The 14,551-nt window shown below is 33.9% G+C and overlaps 2 protein-coding genes and 1 non-coding gene across 4 annotated transcripts; all 3 read right to left on the reverse strand.

The window, feature by feature from the left end:
- Positions 1–109: 109 nt before the first annotated feature.
- On the reverse strand, positions 110–1,917 carry LOC129754474 (lysophospholipase-like protein 1). 2 transcript variants are annotated; one of them, XR_008739032.1, is made up of 5 exons: positions 1,691–1,917; positions 892–1,161; positions 654–831; positions 333–591; positions 110–271 (listed from the first exon to the last, which is right to left on the reverse strand). XR_008739032.1 is itself a non-coding variant. In XM_055750574.1 (4 exons), the coding sequence occupies exons 1-4, from the start codon at positions 1,764–1,766 to the stop codon at positions 390–392; spliced, it is 726 nt and encodes a 241-aa protein (XP_055606549.1). In that variant the 5' UTR covers positions 1,767–1,917; the 3' UTR covers positions 110–389. The 2 variants fall into 2 exon arrangements, 1 of the variants encoding a protein (XP_055606549.1); XM_055750574.1 differs by having other exon boundaries at positions 110–591.
- Positions 1,918–3,880: 1,963 nt separating this feature from the next.
- Positions 3,881–13,041, reverse strand: LOC129758175 (lysophospholipase-like protein 1). Its single transcript, XM_055755636.1, has 4 exons — positions 12,908–13,041; positions 4,816–5,085; positions 4,570–4,747; positions 3,881–4,507 (listed from the first exon to the last, which is right to left on the reverse strand). The coding sequence occupies exons 1-4, from the start codon at positions 12,981–12,983 to the stop codon at positions 4,228–4,230; spliced, it is 804 nt and encodes a 267-aa protein (XP_055611611.1). The 5' UTR covers positions 12,984–13,041; the 3' UTR covers positions 3,881–4,227.
- Positions 13,042–13,392: 351 nt separating this feature from the next.
- Trnas-uga (transfer RNA serine (anticodon UGA)) lies at positions 13,393–13,474 on the reverse strand. The gene has a single exon. It is a non-coding gene; the product is annotated as a tRNA-Ser (tRNA).
- Positions 13,475–14,551: the final 1,077 nt, after the last annotated feature.

Below are 14,551 nucleotides of genomic sequence, written 5' to 3' on the forward strand. Positions count from 1 at the left end.
TCCAGAATGAAATAAACTATCCGTCAAAGATCTGCTATGTCTGTAGCAGAATTGATGAAGCTTTGGGAGTTTTCACATTACTAGCAATATATTGAAAAAAAAAGACAAATTGTTAGAAAATAGCACAATCATCAGTACTATATTTGCTCAGCAATTGGCTTTGTTGTCCGAGATAATATTCATTCCACCGGATGATGCCGTGCTCAAAATAAAAAAAACTGATAACACCTGTTAACAATGTTGCACAATTACCTATTTCACGTCGCAGTGTCTGGTGATAAAAGAGGTTTGCTCAAATACTCTTCATTCAACCGATCGACGGTAGTACATACCTAATTGGATGACAGCTTAGCTTGACTATAATTATAAACAGTTATTGTTCAACTGCTTTACAATTTTCCTTTAGATTGTTTGCTGACTTCATCTGCGGGTAGGGGAATCAGCTTTTGTGTCCAATCAACAATCCTTAACAACTGATCCTTCTTGATTTCGTGCAACGCATTTCGATGGGGTACAAACTGACCCCGAACGCCGAGCTTGGCCAGCTCGTCGAATGTCGTTTGGCCCCATTCTAACGGCACCAAAGTGTCTCTGCAAGGATTTCATGTTATGGATTATTATTTGTTTTATAAATTAAAGTTTTCAAAACTCACCTTTCACCATGGAACATCAACAGATCAGGAAGCTTTTCACCTTCGGTAATCGATCCCACCGAATCATACACAATGGATCCGGTGTTGAGGAAGGAAGAAATTGCGAACACTCCAGCTAAATCTCGATTTAAGTGATAAGCTGTATGTAGTGCCAAGGCACCTCCCATTGAAAATCCACCTGAAATAATTGACAAACAGTTATGCCATCAAACTCTATAAGGATTAAATTTCTTCCTACCAACAATGATCCGTTCAGCAGGGACACCTTGCGCGATTTCACGCTTCAGTATCTCGTTGACCGTATCGTAGATCGATGCCAGTGATGTCCGAATCTCCGGACAGTCCATTTCAATGCGCTTCCGGTTGAACCAAACGTTCGAATTCTCTCCACCCATCGGAGTGTACGGCTGGACCGGTGCCGTTGGAATGATGACCTTTATGTGCGGAAACTCCAGATCCCGACCCAGCAGAAAACGGATCCATTCGGTTAGCCCCCTTCCGGTGTCACCTAAAAGAAGTCAAAGCATAAGATAGAATCAAAATCTGAATCCGATGTTTAGACAAAAAAAAAGAATGTACCTAGATGAAATTCGATCTATGCAGAGTGGATTGGACATAACACAACAGTAATTAATGATATAAATTTAATAACAGTTTTTGAAATCTGAAAATCGAAAACGGCATGCTAATTCATCAGGCTTTAAAAAAAATGGCTATATTTTTAATCCTATAATTTTAGGCTAAAATGAATCCTTATTTCTAAATCAAATTTTGTATTCAAGTCTTAAATCAAAGCTCTAAGAACATTTTTAAAATACCTACTAAAACTGAATTTTCGTGTTCATTGTGTTCTCACACTGGATTAATCAAAATTAAAAATGCTTAATGCATTTGGTCCGTTGTGAAGTCCAAATGTTGACACCTGACCTCATTCTAGCTGTGGTGAAGCTCAATTTACATAATCGTTCAATGTTCCGTGGCAGTTTAAGCAATTCTACCAGAAGAACCATTATCGTCCAAATGAAAATCGCACTTACCAGATCCGTGAAAGAAAATCAACGTTCCAATGTGGGATTTACCGGTGGGGTTGAATACTTTTTCAATAAGCCTCATTGCTGCTGAAGAAACTGGCGAAATAAACCGAAAAACAAGGCCAACTTCTTGACTTTATCGGTAAGATTAGAAAAACAGTGAAAATCTGAAAAAAGAAAAACACGAAACGGACATTGCTCGCGGACGATTTTGGATTGAATTTGTTTAGAAGCACGCGATCAAAGCAAACGAGAGATAAAAATTCAAGCATGCTGCTCGAATTTGGATTCAACAAGTGCTCGATTTGTTTAATTCATAAATGACGCAACAAAATTCGGAGAACATCGCAAAAGAATTATAGAGTCAAATAGAATCTACAGACAATTGCAAAATAAAACTTAATGAAATGATTAGTTTACAACGGTGAAAAAATATTCTAATGTACGTACAGTCTGGGGGGGGACTAACAATGAATGATTTACAATAAAACATTATTCAATTTTATGCGATGTTTTTCTTAAAAAGATTACCAAAGCAAATAAAGTCATGGGAACAACACTGACTGCGGTTGTTCAAATCAAAATCGAAAACAACTTCACCGGAAGTGGAAGTAATTCGCTGTGGTTCGAAAAAAATCGTTAAAAAGTGCGTGTACCCGAGTTTTTCGTAACGTTTCTTCTACAAGTGCGGTTTCTACTCGAAATGAGTAATTCGCGAAGTGTTTTTGTGCTTTTGTCGGCTCAGTGACGTGAAAAACCGGTCAGTGATATTACTTTCGATGAACAAAGCATCGGAATTCGAATTCAGGAATGATTTCCGGTACAAATTGATTCTAATCGCGTGGGAAATAGTGGATGAACATCAGAGAATGACTTTCGGGTTATGATGACTCTTCCAGTTCGAATACAGTCAGACCTGTGTCTTGTCACCGTTTCAGATGATGTACCTGAAGCCGGATTTCGCTTATGGTAAGTCATTTTCTTTTCTTCTTTCCCAATCGTATCTGAATGATCCTTCTATGATCCTATATATACACACACACCTTGCTTCTAGCTATTCTTGCATTCTTTGGCGATCAGTTGCTTTTTTGCGGATCTTTGGTCAATCTTGGTATGTAAAATTTTATATTTTTTAAGAATTTCCCGAGTATGCACCTAAAAACCAAACATTTTCTTGAAGTTCATGGTTTTCATCGGGAAAACCTAACGAGCCTATAGTTTCTTTAGGAAAACCAGTTTCTCAACTCCCTTTCATTTCAAAACAGGGATGAAAATGGCATCTTATATTAGGTAAAGTACATAAATCTTGAATTCAAATAATCAATGAAATATTCTAACGTAATTAATTTTCAGATTAAAAAAAAACTAAAATTTAAGTTTAGAGAATCGATTCTTTCAAAATTAGATACATTGAATCAAAGTAAAAATTGTATATATTTTTTGGAATAAGAGATAAATTTGAACGGATATTTGAAACTTTGAAAGGCTAACATTAAACATTAATGTTTGAACTTTATAAAGATGAAATTAAATTGAAGTTTTCACCGTTACACAAAGATTAGGAATGGGGCTATTAAAGATGTTTACAGTACAAAATGGTTCCGCTCTAGATCATATTTTGGTCCCGCTCAAGATCAGATTTCTTCCTTCAGTAAAACAGCTGTAGAGTTATAAGGATTTACTCTAAAATATCCTACAAACCATCATTAGAAAGCAGAAACCAAGATCTATCCGCTGAACTAAAAAAATCATTCGGATATAACACCTATCCATACAGCTTGATCAACTGTTCCGAGTTGTGTCGAATTGAGCCATTTAGTTCCGCTCAAGATCATTTACATGGACTACAAAAAAGTATTTTAAGCTCAATATTTGTTGACACAGACATTAAATTTAAACACTTTTTATAGCTTATTCAGCCTGTCAGATAATAAAAATATCTCCATATGAAAAATTACAAATCAATATGAGAACATTGTGATGTCTTTTAGAGTACTGATTTTCCACAAAAGTGAGCTTGTGAGCTGTTAATGAGATCCTGAATTTTATTCAACTTTTGTTTTTCCTAAGATTTTTTAAACTTTTGGATGCATGAGTCTGTGCTTATGGTGAGTGATATGTCCTCAAAAGAATAGATTTGTCGAAATGGTCGTAATCCTTAGGACTTATGTATTTTTTTCTATTTAATTGGAGAGAATTTCAACATTGGTATTTTTAATTGTTATTTTTATTGTTAACTGATATTTAATACACATTTTTAAGGACTTTGCAGATATTTTCAATATTCAATATTTTAAATTCGTTTCTAGTCTCTAGAGCCACCAATATTTTGCGTCGTTTTTCTTAACAAATTAGTGTTTTTTTTCGTGAAAGAACATCAACTTGCACAAGGAAAGGTTTATGTTTTGACAAAAATTTGATGTACCGAAGATACCAAGTTAAAATTTTTAAAATTTAGTTTGTTTTTACTTGACACTGTTCAAAAATAACCAAGCTAAATAAGCTTACATTCATTGATCAAATATAAAGTGTATCTAACGTCTTCAAAATTCTTTCCCGAATATCTTGATGAACATCCGTATCATAATCTCCGATTCGTCCTTCTTGTTTTCCGATTCCTCCTTGGCCGGCCGAGGCGGAGGTGTCGGAATGTCATCCCGGGGTGGTGGCACTAGCATCAGAATCCACTGGATAATCTGCTGCAGATGTTTGAGGCGTATTTCATGGGCCATATTCCACTGCGTCACGAACTCGCCTTGTACTCCAAAGTTAGTTAGCTCCTCGAAGGTTGCCCGACCCCAATCCACCGGAATGAGGTTGTCTCTGTTCGAAAGCATCGACATTATCAGTATCCGAATAGTTTTAAAATGGTAAGGAATACTTACAACTCGCCATGGATCATTAACAATTCCGGTAGTCGCTCATCCCTTGTCACAAATTCCATCGAGTCGTAAACGATGGACCCACTGTTAAGAAATGAAGAAAGAGTAAAAACTCCTCCCAAATCTCTGTTTACTCGAAACGCTGTGTGTAAGGCCATGGTTCCTCCCATTTCAAAACCACCTAAAATTTTAACAACAATGCACGTTAGTATTTTCATCAGTGTTAAACGAACTTCAATAGTTCCAAACCAACGATAATTCGACCGGCCGGAACGCCTTCCGATATTTCCCGCTCAATGATGGCTTCGACCTGGTCGTAGATCGATGCCAGCGATGAGAGCATTTCCGGACAATCGCGTTCAATGCGCTTCCAGTTGAACCAAACGTTAGCATCCCGGCCTCCTTTCGGTGTATACGTTTGAAGAGGTGCGGTCGGAAATATTACCTTGATGTGCCGGAATTCCATCCTGCGGCCCAAAAGCAACCGGATGAATTCGGCAAAGTCTTCCCCGTTGTCTTCTGCGTACGAAAAAAAAACAATATATTTTTTACTTCTCTCCGTAAATTTTCTTTAATCTGAACTTGTGAAAAACTGTGAAGGTGCAGGATTAAGGTTTAATTTAAATATCTGACTTTTTTTTTAATAATGCAATCTGACTTTAAAAGCTGGTTTCTGTATACTGATATGAATTCTACAATTCTTAGGTTCTTATTTTGAACATATTACTGTATTTCTTAACCCTCATCCGCATTAAATTTCATTACCCTAATCAGCACAAGGAGTGTCAATTTGACACTCCAAGCTAAAATCGTCATAACTCTTTTTATATCTAACCTATTACAATGAAACTTATATCACAATAAACCTTGTAATGTCAGTAAAATAGGTTTAGAACATTATATTTAGCTAAAGCTTCTTGTTTTCTCGTTATTCAGCATGAAAGAAAAAAAATCCGAAAAAACATGCCTCAGGAAAACTGCTGTAGTTCATATATTACACGTCCAAAAAATATTTGCCTTATGCATATGAAAGCTGAAGTTAATGTCTACATTATGAAGCCAAGAAATAGTTTTAAATTTTTTTTTGTGAGATTTCACAAAAATATGAAAATTATAAACGCAAAATTATTCCTGAATTTCTAGAACCACAAGCAGCGCATCCAGCAAAACGTGTTTGTTTGCTCTCCGAGTAGGTACGGTGGGTGGTGATTTGGGCAGAGAGCGAAGCCGAGAGCTGAAATAATGATGAATATATGAACTACAGCAGTTTTCCTGAGGCATGTTTTTTCGGATTTTTTTCTTTCATGCTGAATAACGAGAAAACTAGAAGCTTTAGCTATATATAATGTTCTAAACATATTTTACTGACATTACAAGGTTTCTATTGACATAAGTTTTATATGAAATTCATAAAAATCCAAACGACTTAAATAGATTTTACTTTTGGAGTATCAAAATGACACTCTAAGTCGGAAAAGGGAGTTTTTTTTTGTCCAAGCTTCCAGGGTTCGTCCATAAATAAAGTAAAGATGCAATATTAAAGAACTTTTGAATTCATTTAGGGTACCCGAAGAAATTTTTGTTTTTTGAAGCTTCTGAAAAAAGTTACAAGCCTTCAAACTTGCAATAGTGTCAAAATGACACTCTAATGCGGATGAGGGTTAAAAAGATTTCAATCCCAAAATTCTTAACTTCATTATTCGTAGTTCAGAATTGTTCAGCTCCGCTGTTGAAAATGTGTCAATCCATGAGCTAATATTCTCAAATAAAATAAAAGATTCTTAATTTCATTCATTCAAAACCCCAATTTTTTCATGAGGTTTCGTGAATGCCGCATTCTAATTTTTTAATTTATGAATTTTTAACTCTAAGGTTTAAAGGGCGAACACGACATTATTGCGACACATTCAACATGGAATAACTTTTTACCATTGGGTAAAAATCAACAAAATTTTACAAACTTTTTCATTGATTTGTATTGTTTACATGCTCTCAAAATCGACGTCATAAAATGGAGGTAAACCAACGTGAGTCGAGAGAACAAATTCTTTCCTAACACCTGGAATTTCCTGACCTGTTGCACCGGCAGTTGGGAGAAATGTTGAACATTCACCATTCAATCGTCTCCAGAGTGTTGAAGCAGTTGACGTTGGATCACGGCAAAGGAGCTGGAAGAAAACCGGGACCGGAGAAAAAAAAAGACGGAGCGAAAGGAGAAGCGGATGATTAAAGCAAACACCAACGTCTTAAGCCGTCATTTGGCTAAAAAGATCGGCATGTCGCAGAGCTACGTCCAGAATGCAAAGAAGAAAGCTGGACTACATACATACAAGATATAGAACTTCCCAAAACGCGATGAGCGGCAACAATCGATGGCTAAAACTCGGGCACGGAAGTTCTACGAGAAGAAGCTGACAAAATATGACTGCTGTGTGATGGACGACGAAACGTCTAAAAAAGCCAATTTTAAGCAAATTCCGGGGTTGGAATTCTTCACCGGCAAGAGCAAGTTCAATGTGGACGATAAATTTAAGAAGAAAAAAATGTCGAAATTCTTCTTCGAATATCTCGTTTGGCAAGCCATCTACTCATACACACTGAGGAGGGCACCTTTCGTGACAAATGGCACAGTAAATGGCAAGATCTACTAATCTGAGTGCCTCGAGAAGCGCCTTTTGCCATTCTCGCAGCAGCACGATTAAGCTCCGCTATTTTGACTAGATTTGGCATCATGTCACTATTCAAAAAGTGTCCAGGAGTGGTATTAGGCCAATTCTGTCCATTTTGTTCCAAAGGACAAGCCAAACTGTCCGGAGCTGCGCTCTGTGGAGCAGTACTGGGCAATAATGAAGCGGGAACTTCGGAAGACCAAGAAGACAGTCAAAGACGAGAAAGACATGTTAAGAAAATGAAAAAAAAACTGAAAAACTGGTACCAGATGACACTGTAAAGACTTTGATGGATCAAGCGAAAATGCGTTCAATTTTACACTCAAGGCTCCATCGATTAACTTTTCTTTTGATTTTTGAAGTAAACATATGTATAAAACTACCCTAAAATTTTGGTTTGACTCTAAACATTATAAGAAAATTGGCATGACATTTTTGATGTCGCAATAATTTCGTGTTCGCCCTTTATTCATCAATACAATTTCTAGCATTTTTCTTGAAGTTTAAGTTTCAGTTGTTTCTTAATCAGAATTCAAATTGAGATCGCTAAATTCTAAGGTTTGAATTAAATTCTTAAATCGCTATCAAGATATCAAAATTCAAAGGATCTTTGTCTTCAATTTTCAAATGCTAAGTATGAAATCTACATCTGAATCCTGAATTTTTAACTTTGCTGTTCAAATTACAAATTATAACTTTTTGATCTGATTCTAAAAATAAACATGTGAATCTAAAAATTCTCATTAGAATTTCTGGCTTGATAATTTAAATTTCTTGCATTTGAATCAGGTAACTGAAAACTTGAATCTCCTTTTTCGGTATTGTATACAAATTTATAATTTTTTAGTCCAAAATTTTAAGTTTTCGTCCCTCAATTTTATGTTATGAGTTCACAATTTTGAAATTTTAATGTTGTGATCGAATCAAAAATTCCCATAATTAGATATGTGCACAACCGATCTTCAAATTCTGTGTTCTCAAATAAAAACGTAGAATTATAAATTTATTATTCAAAACGCTGTATTGAAACTCCAAACACTGCTTTCTAAATTCTAGATTTTTAAATCCCAAAATCTCAATTCTTTTTTTTCTTCGTTATTCTTTATAGGATGAGCTTAATTTTAAAGGCTGACTCTCCAATTAAAGACTTCCAAACATTTTGTTTTCGTTTTTTTTATTTGAACATGAAAGTACAGACAGTGCAGATCTCTTAATTTTTACCTTTTGTACCTATTTACGTTAGCTAAATTTTCGTAGGTCTGATCTGATAACGGAATTTCAAATTTCCAAATTCATGTTCAAATTTAATAATAAATAGAAAATTTGCTTTGAAATAAATTGCTTTATAAATAAATTTATTTTAAGGAGCATTCAAAGCTTAACTGACTATAAAGGTGAAATTCTGAATATTGTTTTTTATGACTGCAAATTAAAACCTGTTTTTGTGAATTCGGAATCCTTCATGTTGGGTCTGTAAAATAAAGTTTCCAGAGATTTTATCCGAAATAACCATATTCTGATTTCGCTGTTAATAACTCTGAGTTTAGAAACGTTGCTTACGAAAACAAAAAAAAAATCAATCTGAAAAACTCTTGAAAATTGATTCTAATTTCCTTAATCTCAATTTATCTTATTCGAAAATTTCTTATAGCTTTTATTCTGTAGAAATTACTTTCAAACAGTATTTCGGATTTCCATTTATAATTTCTTCTTCTTCTTCTTCTTCTTCTTCTTCTTCTTCTTCTTCTTATGCAGCATCGATTACCTGCATATTTTTGTTTCAACTTCATGTTTCATATGTTTCGAAAATACGAATTCAATATTATGAACTTTGTTTCTTTAATAACTGATGCTCATTCTTGAAATAAAAACTCTAAGTTCCATACCTGCCTACTAATATCTAGAAAATACTAAATGTTGCATCATAAATTTAAAAGGCTAGAATAAAATCACAGGATTCCCAGGTTGTTAATTTTAACCTTTTTAATAATCTGTGTCAACATATGCATTAGAGTGGCAATGGATGTTTGGAAAAAAATTCATGATCGAATTTTGAAAACCGACCATAAACATTTTATAGATTGGCCCCAAAAGCAGACCCGTTCAAAATTTAAGCTCAATCGGACTTGATACAGAGGTGTCTCAAAGTGCTCAAAGTTTCGGGTTTTTACCTTTAAAAATCACAAGAGGGGGGACCAAAAGAAATCGAAAAAAAAAACGGAATTTAAATTTTGATGCCAAATGATTTAAAAATGTTTAAAACATCGAAATCTGGTGTAGTTCTGAAAAAAATGTCAAAAATCGACTTTAAAATTGAAAAAAACACCAAAGAAAATTCGGAAAATCGAAATATGGTGTTATCTCGATAGAAAAATTTTTGACAAAAATCGATTTTAAAATTTGCCAAAACTTTCGGGACTTCCGAGGTTTTCCGAAAAATGGCCGGTTTTCCGAAAAACAAGGTCCAGGAAAGTCGACTTTTAATCATTTTTTTGTTTGTTTTTGAGTTTACATCAGTTCTCGACGTTTCGTTTCATGCATTCCTCAGTTATTTAGCATCAAAATTAAATTGTCCGAATTTACTTTGGTTACCCCTTTGGTTATTTTTTAAATTTAAAAGTAGATTTTTGACATAAAAACTTTCGAGATAACATCAGATTTCGTTGTTTTATACATTTTTAAGTTACTTGGGACCAAAATCAAATCAAATTTTAAACTAGCATATGCATTTTGAAATTCATGGACCAAATTTTGAATTAACTACAAAACTAATTTTGAACCAGAATTTCAAAACAGCTCTTTATTTTTAATTAATTATGATGAATCCAATTGAAAACCAAAAATCCTTTGAAAGATACAGAATCCGAAATATAAAAACAGAAATACTATCTCGATTTCGATAGTATAGTATCAGAATTTCTGGAATGAATTTAATTTCATTAAAAATTTATTATTCAGAACTGATTTTCAATCAACAAATGAGAAATTTTTGAAATATTGTAGGATAGGCATTCCAGAATGCTCGGTTTTATCATGGCTTGTCCGATCATTTAGTAGAAAAATGAGACTATTCAGGCACGGCCTGGATCTACGGTTTTTTTTTATGAAAAACTGGGCAAGAAATACTAATTTAGTAATGATAAATAATAAATTGGGTTATTCCACAATAGATCACAAAAAGTTGGTCGCAGTGGATCTTCTCATACAAAAAAATTTAGTAATGATAAGTTTTGATTTTCGAGTCCAGAAGCGATTTTTATCAAAATAATTTTTTTTTTTTCAAAATATACATGAAATTTTGAAGTGATTTTCCTTTATCGTTCTCTCTTCCGAATAATTCTTGAATTTTCTCAGGATATTGCCTTGTTTTTGGATTTAAATGATTGATTTGGCAAGTTTTTCCAAAAAAAAATTGGGGGCTTAGATACGTGCAAGACAAATTATGGAATGTTTACAGTAGTAGAATTCTGAACCGGGGATTAGTTTTTGCCGTTTTGGCATCAGTTTTGAATCAAGTTTGTTACTCTCGAATAACCTTACTCATTCATGAATATAAGATTAAGAATTAAAAAAATTTGAGTGTAGAGTAGGATATCTCACTTTCTTTTCCTGGAACCTCATTGGGGGGTTTAACCCCTTAAACACCGCTAGTCCTACGGCCATGTAGTGCCACCCTAATATGCATGCATACTCCACTCCAAAATTGCACTATGTCAAGAATTCTGGAGGCTCAGCCTTCAAATAATAGCTTATGGTGTAAAAACAAACTTTTCTAAGGCGGCGTCTCAGAAAAATGATTTTTAGAGGTCGCCTTTTTAAGGTGGACTTTTTAACTCAATAAAACTTGAATTTTAAGCATCTTTTGGGTTCGTTTTTTGTTGAAACTTCAATTAAAAGTACATTTTTTTGTAGATTGAAAATATATATTTTTTTATAAATTTCAAAAGTCATACCTACAAATTCGAAGTTCAAAACAGTCTCAACAAATTTTTAGTTTAAAACTTATGTTCAGAAAATTTTAAAAAATATAATAGACACATGTTTGATACATTTTCAAGATTTTAGAATTTTATTAGGGATAAGTGTCGAAAAAATTCCCTTTTGTCAATAACCGAACCAGTGCGTCCGTAATTTTTCTGAGATGCCGTTATAAAAAAGTTTGTTTCCCACATCCGAAGCTATCATTTAAAGGTTGAGCCCCCAGAATCCCAGACAAAGTACAATTTAATAACAACCTAATGCATTCTCGTTTCTATATCCCAATGGTGCATTCAGTATTCCCATCATTTTGCGTTCTAAATATTGTTCTATGAAATATTTTATAGTGTTATAATTAGAGTTTCCGTCCCGGGCGGGAATTTCCAGAAATTTGAAAAATTCGGGAATTCCCGATTCCCGGGAACGTTAGTTTCATTCCCGGGAATTCCCGACATGTATGAAATTATTTCTCTGGAAAAGCCTGATAGCCTCCGAAACCATTCTTATTGTTCTTTTTGAAAATGTAGTCATACATAATTCATTGAGGATATTCCGATTTCTATGGCAGTAGACATTTTGCAGCCAATTGGTGCAATTTTTTAAATAGATAAGTTAAAAAAGATAATATGTGTTTCCACATCGTTTTCATTGAACGAAACCCCACAACACTTCGAAAAATATATGAAAAATCGCGCAGCAGGTAGGCAGATTGTGTTTTATAGAAAGTAACATTTATGCACTTGTTTTCCTCTGGCTTTGAAGCCAGATGAATTTCAAAACTTAAAAATGAAGAATACATCGTATTTTTTTTTTTTTCATATGAAGAGCAAATATGTAAAATATTCAGAAAAACGAAAAAAGGTTGGAATAACCGAACAAATGAAAAGATATTTTTTTTAATTCAATTTACCCCTAATTGCATGAATGAATTCTTCATTTGACATATTCAGGTTATTTTACAGTCCGTTTGACTGTTTTTAATTTATTATTGTTGAAAACAGTTTTATTTATTTAATAAAAAATAAGTTAAAAACATAATGAAGAGTACATTTTGAACAAATTATGGGCTTGTATTCACGAAAGGTTCGTTAAATTAGGTATATTTGAATCGAAGTGCATATATTTTACATGTTTTTGAATATTTCCCGGGACACAGGTCACCAGATTTCCCGATTCCCTGGAACAGGAAAATGGTCGGGAAATGGACACTCTAATCATAATCTTGACTACTTATCTTTGTTTGTGTTTGGTAGATTTCGACCAAGGTGTTTTGAATTCCAAACTTTCTTATCTACTTTAAATTATGGATGGTTTAAATTTGAAATTTATATTTAATCCTATTTTAAGATTTTGCGTTTCTTCAGTTTTGATTTGCTGAATTTTAAACGTAGTATTAGATTGACGTAGGTAATCGCATTCGATTTCAAAATTCAAGACACTCACATTGCGATGCGCATTAGGTTCCTTTACACTCGAATGAATAAAAAAATATTAGAAAACCATACAATCTTCTATTAACTTTTCGTACTCTACACACTTCAAAATATGCTGACAAATCTCGTTTGGTGAAGTTTTTATTACACTTGAAGCGTTCGTCTTATTTTCAATTGAAATGAAATTAGTTTTTCTATTTATCCGCTTTCATTTTCCGCTTGGGAGACACCATTTTCTTTCCCAAAAATCACAATGCGTACCTGCTGCATGGAAGAAAATCACCGTTCCAACATGATATTTTCCAATCGGTTTAAACACTGTCTCCTCAAGGCTCATATTCAAGGAAAATTGTTGAAATCACGAAACAACACTATCCCAGCGAACTGATTCCTTTGAACTAAGCCGGGAAGGACTACACTTGACTGTTACCTAACGAGTTGGACTTGGTTCAAATCGATCGATGCATCGATCGTAAAACATGACGACAGAAAAAAAAGAAAATCGATTTTCATTCACAAGATTTGCTGGCGTTGATGGGATGAATAAACCCAACAGGCCCAAATGATACAACAAAACAAGCAAATCACAAAATTCAATATTTGATTTCCATTTTTTTTTAAATAGATTGTGTCCCGACTTGTTTCAGGCGTCCGATGTATATAAATACCCATAAAAGTATATTCAATTTACAATTCCATCTCAAAATCGTAGGTATCAATATCAATTTTTTGTTGTAAAAAAGTAACGCTGTAGACAGGATTCGAACCTGTGCGGGTAGAACCCAATGGATTTCAAGTCCATCTCCTTAACCACTCGGACACCACAGCTTGGTGATGATCAGGCTGCTGGTAGCGAACATATATCATCGGCACTAATTGATCGTCGCCAATCAGTGGCGCATCGAACAGTTTATCCAGATCGCCAATTCGAACGGTTTTTTTACAGGGATAGGTGAAACTAGTCCCACCATCTGAAGAGGCTAGATTTGTTAAGCCTTAAAGAAAGCGTGAAAGCGTGGTTTGATATTTTTAGGAATGATTCCCGAAAATGAACTTAATTTGCATTTTTAACGCTTATTATGCTAATGTTAATCACCAAACATCTTCATCAACATCATATTAGCTTAGCATCACAGCATAGCATATTGGGTTACGTTTGGTGTGAGTTTAAACTTCTTCGAACAAATATTTTACAACAATATGAACTGAATCTTCTTATTGAAAATTGTGAGTTCCGTATCATAATCAATGTTTTAACGTTTTGAATCTTAAAGCGAAAAATTCAAATTATAATCTTTCAAATTAAAATTATTCTTGAAATTCAGTCGTAACTTTTGATACGTAGTGTGAATTCAGCTTTGAGGTTTTTGAATTTGTTCCCAATTTATCACTCATCCAGAAAAGAATAAAATAATTCTTCAACTGCTGTAGATTCGAATGACCTTCGATGACAAATTGGATTTCAAATTTTATTCAGTTTTTTGATATTGACATATTTTGAGAAAATGAAAATTCATTTCACTGACTTGAGAGTAAAGTATCCACATGAATGCTTCTCTTTTTTGGGTTCCTATCAATTGTGCAAATTTTAAGGCCTCTGCGATGGGATGGGCTGGAGCGATAAAAATTCAAAGTTTGTATCCAGATAGTGATTTATTTGTCTAAAAAACATTTCTATCAATAAATCTAAACAAGTCAACTTAAATACTTATGTAATTAATCGATCCAAAAAAAATAGTTTTCCGTGATTCCAAGATATATAAGCTTCAGATGTGTAGCCCTAGAAATAAGCTTCAAAAACGTACTGATTCTCTGGGAGCTCTTTGTGTCTTTAAAACGAAAAATTTTGAAATCTATTTTTTTTTTTTTTGATGAAGGTAATGAATTAGAAATGACAGGGTTGCT

The sequence above is a fragment of the Uranotaenia lowii genome, chromosome 3 (assembly GCF_029784155.1).
Source record: "Uranotaenia lowii strain MFRU-FL chromosome 3, ASM2978415v1, whole genome shotgun sequence".
NCBI classification, from domain to species: Eukaryota; Metazoa; Arthropoda; class Insecta; order Diptera; family Culicidae; genus Uranotaenia; species Uranotaenia lowii.

What these genes read in the sequence shown, in the direction of transcription:
- LOC129758175 (XM_055755636.1), bottom strand. Translation starts at nt 12,983, where the DNA reads ATGAGCCTTGAGGAGACAGTGTTTAAACCGATTGGAAAATATCATGTT. An exon ending in GGCCGGTCGAATTATCGTTG is followed by an intron (nt 4,748 to 4,815) that starts GTTTGGAACTAT and finishes TTAAAATTTTAG; the next exon opens with GTGGTTTTGAAATGGGAGGA. An exon ending in TTAATGATCCATGGCGAGTT is followed by an intron (nt 4,508 to 4,569) that starts GTAAGTATTCCT and finishes GCTTTCGAACAG; the next exon opens with AGACAACCTCATTCCGGTGG.
- LOC129754474 (XM_055750574.1), bottom strand. Translation starts at nt 1,766, where the DNA reads ATGAGGCTTATTGAAAAAGTATTCAACCCCACCGGTAAATCCCACATT. An exon ending in GATTTTCTTTCACGGATCTG is followed by an intron (nt 1,162 to 1,690) that starts GTAAGTGCGATT and finishes GACTTCTTTTAG; the next exon opens with GTGACACCGGAAGGGGGCTA. An exon ending in TGCTGAACGGATCATTGTTG is followed by an intron (nt 832 to 891) that starts GTAGGAAGAAAT and finishes CAATTATTTCAG; the next exon opens with GTGGATTTTCAATGGGAGGT.